General features: G+C 39.4%; 1 protein-coding gene across 5 annotated transcripts; it reads left to right on the top strand.

Annotated features, from left to right (window-relative positions):
• Positions 1-420: 420 nt before the first annotated feature.
• Positions 421-8,034, top strand: LOC119734263 (TNF receptor-associated factor 6-like). 5 transcript variants are annotated; one of them, XM_038207653.1, is made up of 9 exons: positions 421-570; positions 1,676-1,884; positions 2,293-2,350; positions 2,949-3,053; positions 3,678-3,836; positions 4,177-4,254; positions 4,837-4,923; positions 6,368-6,540; positions 7,200-8,034. In XM_038207653.1, exons 2-9 carry the CDS (start codon positions 1,682-1,684, stop codon positions 7,735-7,737), a joined length of 1,401 nt encoding a protein of 466 aa, XP_038063581.1. In that variant the 5' UTR covers positions 421-570; positions 1,676-1,681; the 3' UTR covers positions 7,738-8,034. The 5 variants fall into 5 exon arrangements, with proteins under 5 accessions (XP_038063581.1, XP_038063578.1, XP_038063580.1 ...); XM_038207650.1 differs by having other exon boundaries at positions 439-596; XM_038207652.1 differs by having other exon boundaries at positions 442-596; positions 1,681-1,884.
• Positions 8,035-8,289: the final 255 nt, after the last annotated feature.

Here is an 8,289-nt window from a genome sequence, read left to right as displayed (position 1 = left end):
TGAATAAAATTGTTTTATTGAATAAGCTCATAACCATGCCTCCCAATTAATAAAACTTAATCATATAAGAATAGGAGTACAATGTAATGAATTCCTATCTTTTTTCATTATGAAGAGAATTGATAATCACATTTTCACGTTTTCACCCGCGTTTTTCACAAAATAACAACGTATAGAGACAAATTACAGAGAAAAAGAGGTTGGGTAGAGCTATATAGAAGTTTTTAGAACACATAGCAAAACTACCTCCTAAGTAAAAAACCCAAATTCACTTATTTTGATAATTTAATCAAGCTGTCAGCATGGAGAAAGTGGGGCGGGGCCGCCGGCAGGGAAAGGGACCGGGAATGGATTTCGCTCGTACCCCCCCCCCCCCCTCAAACAGGGCGGGGGGTACGAGCTGAGATTGGCAAAGTCACGTCTAGTCACGGTGCAGTGAGAGCGCGCCACCTAACGATGAAGCTCGCTGAGCTGACACGTGCAAGGTTAATTCGGTTCAAGTCACGGCGCGGGTAGTTTGACTGTCGAAATTCTGACTTCCGTTTGCGACTTTCGAGCACAAGTTACAGAGTAATCCAGCTGCCATAATTGATTTGGTATTACTAATTAACAGTTAGTGTTATTAATTAAATGGTTAATTGATGTGATATGAATTTTGAGAGGGCTTTGTTTGTCCGGGTTTATGGCGCAGCACTGAAAATATAACTTGCCGTGTTTTCGTACACGTGTACTGGGGTTACACGTGTATGCATTTTAAAAATGGCCGACGACAAACCCCAAGTCCTTTCCAAAGTTTTCCTTACAACTGAATGATGAAGTCTTTTATCTAGTTTGCTGATTGACAGATAGCTTTCTTAGGCTCACCATATGATGTGTTCTAATTGATTAAATTTAGGCCTATACATGTATGTTTATGGAAAGAATGTTGCAACCTGACGCTACTTCAGCGGTTGTGTACAAAGTCTATGGAGAGTCAAGAAAATTTTCTAAGAAGTACATGTATTTCCTAACGAAATTGGAAATGTTGCTCAGTCCCAGATTCAGGGCATATCATCATTTCTGCAACAACTGACCTTCATTGAGATGATATATGAAGAAAAAGCAGCGTCAGGTTGCAACATTCTTTCCGTTGACATTGCAAATGTTCATGGAGCCACATGAGAAGCTATAAAAATGTCCATTTTGATTTCGATTGAGCATGTTGAGAAAATGCTTTCAAATAACTTTGTTGTACTTGTACCTAACCAAGGAAGTGGCGTCGAATATGAAACACCATTTTCTTTTTGGTGTTTCAATGTTTAATGTTTTTTGGAAAGAATAGAATGTTGCATCCTGACACCATTTTTTTCATCATATCATCTCATTGAACATGTTGAAGGTCAGTCATGTCAGTTATATCAAAAACTTTGAAATTTCCAATTTTGTTAGAAAATACTTTTAAAAACATGGAAAACTCTCCATAGACTTTGTGCACAACCACTGATCTGAAGTGGTGTCTGAATACAACATTCTTTCAATTTTTTTTTTATTGTTAATGTGATTTTTGTGATTTGTTGGTTTTTGTTAGGGGGAGAAGTACAATAATTTTTACAGTAGGTGAAATCCAACCGCAAATTTATATTCAGGGGAAAAGCAACTTCTTCAAAGGGACATTTTGGTTTTTTTATACTCGCAGCACAGAATGGCCCACAATTCCAGATCAAGTAATGACCGTGCTGGTAAGTCAACCAAGGACACCCCTACCACTGGTGGCTATGATGCTGAATTCCACCCACCGCTGGACACAAAGTACATCTGCCCGGTGTGTCTGGCTGCACTGCGTGGACCATTGCAGACAAAGTGTGGACATCGATTCTGCAAGATGTGTATGCAGAGAATTATTGGGTAAAACATAAAAACAATATTTTTAAGACTAACTGCAAGAGATGGATTAAAGGGCCCTCAAAAACATGAAAAGTACTACAGATCAGGGGAGGAAGAGTCCATTTTTTTATCCACCCACTTGTGAGAATGGTCAATTTACAAAGTTCAAACTGCTATCCGGTTCGTTAGTGACTTCATTATACACGCGCGCGCGCACCACTGATTACTAGCGCCCATTTGATAAACACTCAAGTTGTGTTAACTTCCGGTTCCAATGGTTTCTATGCTACTTAATGTGTAGTGGGCGTGGTTTTTAACGAACCAGACTTTGGTTCTTAAGAGATATAATGCAGTGTAGGTTCAAATTGATTTATTAATTTTTATGAAAATACATAGCTGAATTGTGCTTTTTCAATGATTATTTGACAGCAATCGGCCACATGCCAAATGTCCCGTGGATAAAAGTTGGCTGGATGTCAAAAAAGATGTAGGTGTCTATTTTCTATTTTTAATTCTGTGTGTTGTGTTGTCTAATTTCTTTACCTGAGGCTGTTTCTATTTTCTCTTAAACTGTGAATCTTTTGTCTATTATGAGTTGTCTTTGAATAATGTACCCACTCATACCTTATCCTTGGATCAAGCTGCATTATACATCTATTAGGCCATCAGCCTCGGTCCAAAATGTTGGCCACCAGTATCAAATGAGGGGAATAATCGTCATAGTGATTTTTGGCAAGGTATACACCTCCAGAGTTGGAAAATATGTGATACCGGTAGCATTGCAGCGGTGGCAGCTTTTTGGGTGTTATCACCCTTTTTATCAAAATGTCCATCAAAATGCTTGTTACCACTCTAGGGGCGGTATACCTTGCGCATGCGCATTATAATCATTTATGCCCTGATTTGATACTGGCCAAACCCCCAGGCTGATGGCCTATATATATTCTGTCGTTGTGTTGCCTCTCACATTTAAATTTGAAAATCTCAGAATATGAAACAGTTGTTAACTTCTGTTACATGTACTGGGAGAGTGCTCGAAAAAAAGATTGAAATCAGACCATTTTCTTTGTCGGACCTTGTCGCAGATTTTTGAAGATGTTGCAGTAGAGCGAGAAATCTTGTCCATGACGGTTGTGTGCAGCAACGCTGGGAGTGGCTGTGAATGGCGTGGAGATCTTAGACATCTACAGGTGGGTCCTTCAGTCACACGGTCATTGCTCATCCCTTGTCATACTGTATTGGACCTTCACTGCGTTGAACGCAACTCTGTTGTTTATGATGAGCGTGGTAATTTGTCCTGATATTTATTCCTTTGACCAAAAAAAACCTGATAAAATGATTTATTACCCATAATGAGGCTGCATGATATAGCACTGAAAGGCCACTTTTCATTACTTTACAATTTCTCAAAGTGAGAAGTTTGTTTAATAAAAATTCCAAATTGCTTCAGGTTTCTGTAATTGTCACACTTGGGTAGGCTAAGTGCATAGTTAAGTTAGGCATACAAAATAATAGTTCTGCTTCCGGTTACCCTACTTACCCTATTTTGACAGCCCCCTACCCTAATTTGTTTTAGGAAAAAACGAGGAAAAAAAAATGAAAACCATCAATTAGTACCTTTTACGCTTTACTACACACAGACTAACACCTCCATATGATCGTGCACAAAAAAAATTGCCAAAAAAAAAAAAACCTACAAATTCCCTACCTACCTACCCTTTTATCAAATGCTATGTAATCGGAACCAGAATATATATTTTTTGCCTTATTTCTCATGTTAATTTCTGTCATTTAAATTCACATTTTTATTTTAGACCCACTGCAACACGTGTCCCTGCACCAAGCTTGTGTGCCCCAATGGCTGTGAGGAGCAATACCTGCGAGGAAAGAGCGAAGAACATTTGAGGGATTGCCCATTGCAAGTACTGGACTGCAGTCACTGTGGAGAGACAATCATCCGAAAGGATGCATCGGTATGTTTGTTTCCTCTTTACCATGTACTTCTCTGGCCGTTATCAGAAACATACCAATTTGGATAAACTATCTTGCCAATGGACACAAATACTGAGATCTACTTAATGAGTTTCAAGAAACACTTTGAAACCTCAACCTCAGAAATCAAACATGCAAATAATACAAGGTGTTCTAAAACAATTGTTTCATTTTGATCCAATGAAAAAACTTGCGAATGTCTATCCAGATACACAAGTCAATCTCAAATAATCACAAGTCAATCTCAATTCATCCAGTCTTAAAGTAATTGACAAGCCACTCAAGTTCTCAAGTTAACACAATTTCTTTTTCCTGAATCAGAGGCATCAGTTACTTGCATGTCCCAAATATCCAATCCAGTGTGAGGAGTGTGGACAAGAAGGAATCGTCAGGGAAGAGGTAAGTGGTTAATCCTCCTAGTCTTCTGCACTTCACTACCCTTCAAGTTTTGCAAAACTACATGTGCCTGGAGTTGGCACCCATGCTTCAAATTCCTTTGAGGTAATCTTCTGTGGAGTATGGATAACACTTCAAATCCCTGCACAGTTCTTTTGTGTGGTTAAGCTCAGAGCAAGCAGGCAGATTCGGCCACGCTCCACTGCTCTCCGCAGTGCTATTTTTTTTGTGCAGTGACTCTCTTGTGTGACACAGTTCTTTAACACTTCATATCCCTTCACCTGAAACTGACCTGCATGGTTGTAAAGGGTTTTTTACATATTGCTCTGAATATTGACTTCCCACTAAAAGAGAGTTTTAATATCACTTTCTAGAAAAATCCTGAGAACATTAAGTGTTGGATGGTCCTTTGGGAATCTTTGAATGCTTTGTGAGGGAACCACTTGGCAAGGAGCCATCTGTGTAAAACATGAAAATGAACCCTTCGCAAATTTTGGTTTCAGAAAACTGCAGACATCTTAAAGTCTGCAGTCTCTTCTATTTTCTGTGAGAGAGTTCTTGACTTGTTTTTGATTGTCTTTCTAGATGTCCAAACACACTGATGTCAATGACGGGGATTGTCCCAGCACTTTGGTCCAGTGTGATTACCGAGAGTTAGGATGCCAGTGTCAGGTACAAAAAAAATGAAATAGATAACTTAAATCTCCACAGAAACAGTTCCTCAAAAAATTGCACAAATTTTAGCTATCCTTCTATTTCTAACAATTTTATGTGGTTCAAATAGCGTGTTTGCATCTTGAAATGTTCCTCTTCATTTTGGAAAATATTGCCCTGTATAAAGGAGGTTTCACATATTTTCTGTTGAAATGCCTACTCTTGGCAATTGAATAATTAAAGGGATTGTACAACATTTGCTTTTGCTGCAATTCTCAGAAATAAATAGATTTGGAGGATTAGTATGTTATAGCAAATATTGTTAAACTGACTTGCTTCAGGTTTTGGGTGTGTACATGCTGGAAAAACCAAGAAAACCAATCATGTTCTTGTAGTCTCGTTCCCTTACCCCACTTAAGATAAAACGGAGCAATTTATAGACCTTCGGGAATTGTAAGGTCAGAGAATCAGTCGCAGGCTTGTACCCCTTCACAGGTGTGTAATCAATTTGCAAAGAAAACGTGGAATAACTAATTATGAAAAAGAAGTAGCAGTTTTTGAAAAGAAGGCAGTTTTCTCAAGCATTGGAGAAATACCATTTTTCCGGAAAATGACAGCACACCATGAGCAACGATTTTGCAGGATGCTTTAGACTGTCATTCCCTAACAATCCAGTAAGGTATTTCGCGATAATTTTATCATTTCGTTTTGTGATGTCTGCAAATGTTGTATCTTCCCTTTAAGCATCATTCATAAATACCTCAGACAGTTTACACATTCCTATTGGTCGAGAGCCCATCACGTGGCCGGTCTTAAACAGATGATAAAGACATGGCTAGCTGGTCTTAAACACTTTTCCAGTGTCACAATAAAATGTGGACTCCTAAAAATCCAGTGCCTCTTATCGTTTCATTGGTTGAACGTTCACAATCCTCACGTAGGCATGCGCAACACTACCAGGGAGTCAGAATTTTATAGTTCTAAATTCAATACGCAACGCGCCAGGTGCGTTCTGCGCGACATCGCGCAGAACATGATACGCGCGCGTCAATCTCCATAAAAGGGTTGTACTCGCCAGCTGAACACTCCACTATTTTGCAAGAGGGATGTTTCGAAAAGCATGAAGTGAATTTGTTGAACAAAATCGGGATGTTTTGAACGAATTATTTGATTTTTTTTTACCGAAAAGGTATTTATAAATGGGAATAAATATGTGCTCCGTCGGTATTTATCACTCTGTTTAAGACCACTTAGAGTCTGGGTGCTGATAATTACCCTCGCCTCCGGCTCGGGTAATTATCAGCACCCAGACTCTAAGTGGTATTAAACAGAGTGATAAAAACCTCCGGAGCACACATTTATTCCCTTATTTTTAAGCACTTCTAAAAACTATCGCTATTTCTTCCAATTGAATTGTTGCAGACATTCATCATTTTAACTTTTGGTTTTGAAATTCTGACAGGTAAAGCGTTCCGAGTTGTCCAGTCACTACCAAGAGGCCACAAACGACCACATGCAAATTCTTCTGACTAATGTCATTACCCAGAAGGCCTTGCTGCAAACCCAGAGTGCCTCACTGGAGGAACGCAACCAAAACTGCTCTCAGCTGATTTCAGCAATGGAAGAAATGAAAAAGTAATTACTTATTTGTAAACTCTTCTGCTTCATGAGGTTTGACGTGTAGGCCATCTCAGTGCAGGATTCTTGACTCTTGTCTTTGCTTAACCACTCGACGGCCGAAAAACACAATTTTTGAAAAAGAGAAAATATATCAACCTTATTTTTACAATCAAGTCGAACATCACAAATACTGAGTCTTGAGAGCCATTTGTACAATATTTGTACGATACTTACCACTTCAAATTCATATTTTTGCAATACATGAGACCCCACCACGGAGTGGTATTTGTTATGATGACAGGCCGTGTACAGTGGCCAAGTTCACGTTCAAGACACACTGTGTACAAAATTAATGGGAACAAATGACGTGTATACACGTCTGTCGCTGTTGAAACGGGGAAAGCTTGACAATTTAACCCGTCGACCACTCCTGCGAATGTACATTGCCAGATCGTGTTTACACGTCCTCTGGCATTTACTGGTTAAGCAAGCCAATGTGCAGCTGTAGCAAATATCACTGCTATGTTTGATTGGGTCACTGTGTACAATGTGGACAAAACTGCTCAAAAAGGCTCCAACATAATGCCCATTAGGATGAATTAATTTGTATCGTCATATTTTCTTTCATTTAAAGGAAATCGCAGCTTGTTTTAAATTTGTTGTCATTCTCGCAGGTGTCTCAAGGAAAAGGATGAACTCGTGAACCAACAAGTGGAAAGAATCAGCCACTTAGAGAACACCAACTACAACGGTTGCCTCCACTGGAAAATCGACCTCAACTCATACGCGAGAAGCAACAACACCTCCACGCGTATCCTCAGTCCTGCCTTCTACACCAGCCGGCCCGGCTACAAGCTGAGCGCCTGTCTGGAGCTGGATGGTCACGTGACCGGCAACACCAGCTACACGTCGCTGTTCATCGTCCTGCAGCAGGGCGACTTTGATGACCGTTTGCCCTTTCCTTTCAGCACCAAGTGCAACGTGACTCTTTTTGACCAGAGCGAGCGGAATGGCCGAAGAAACTCGTCAGACTTTGCCACCACCATCACCTGCGGTAATATGTCGCGGGCCAGATCGGGGGAGGTTAGGGACCAGTTCAGGGGGCGACTGAAGCTGATGCAGACTGATGCCCTCTCCCAGGGAAGGTTTTGCAAGGACGGCGTGCTCTTCATGCGAATCGACGTAGACTTGTCCCCAACTCTCCATTACTAAAACGATCTGACGTTTCACTCCTCATCAAATGATGGCAATATTTGTTTGTGAAATTGTTTTTGGAAATGAGTAAAAATGCAATGAAAATAAAATAAAATCCTAAACAATAAGTTTTTGTCAAGTTACTTGTGTATCTTTCGAAGGGGTGCTCTTTGTTTTAAATATTACTGACCCTGAGGGTAATTTATACTTCTGTATTTTTATATCGTAACATTTTATTTCATTGTAAGTGTGAGTGTGCTGTTTAAATTACCAGTCCTTTTAAAATTGAATTGAAATCATGAAGCGTCTTGATATTGTAACGAAAATGCAAGTCATGATTAATTTCCAGTTAGCACACTTTATTCTTCACTCTGATAAGATACAGGTTCCTTTCATAAACTTAATTGATAGGACTTACGGAAGATAAGAAGATAAGTTTAAAGTTAAAAACTCGTATTTTAATGAGAAGAATTGATGCCAATACAGTTGACTGTGTATTGATAATAGGGCCTATGATAAACTAATTGTAGAATAATGCTAAATGAAATGACTTGTACAAGTTTAATTCAT

Source organism: Patiria miniata, unplaced genomic scaffold (genome assembly GCF_015706575.1).
Source record: "Patiria miniata isolate m_02_andy unplaced genomic scaffold, ASM1570657v1 HiC_scaffold_27, whole genome shotgun sequence".
Lineage (NCBI taxonomy): Eukaryota > Metazoa > Echinodermata > Asteroidea > Valvatida > Asterinidae > Patiria > Patiria miniata.
This window is presented reverse-complemented; position numbering and strand designations above follow the sequence as displayed.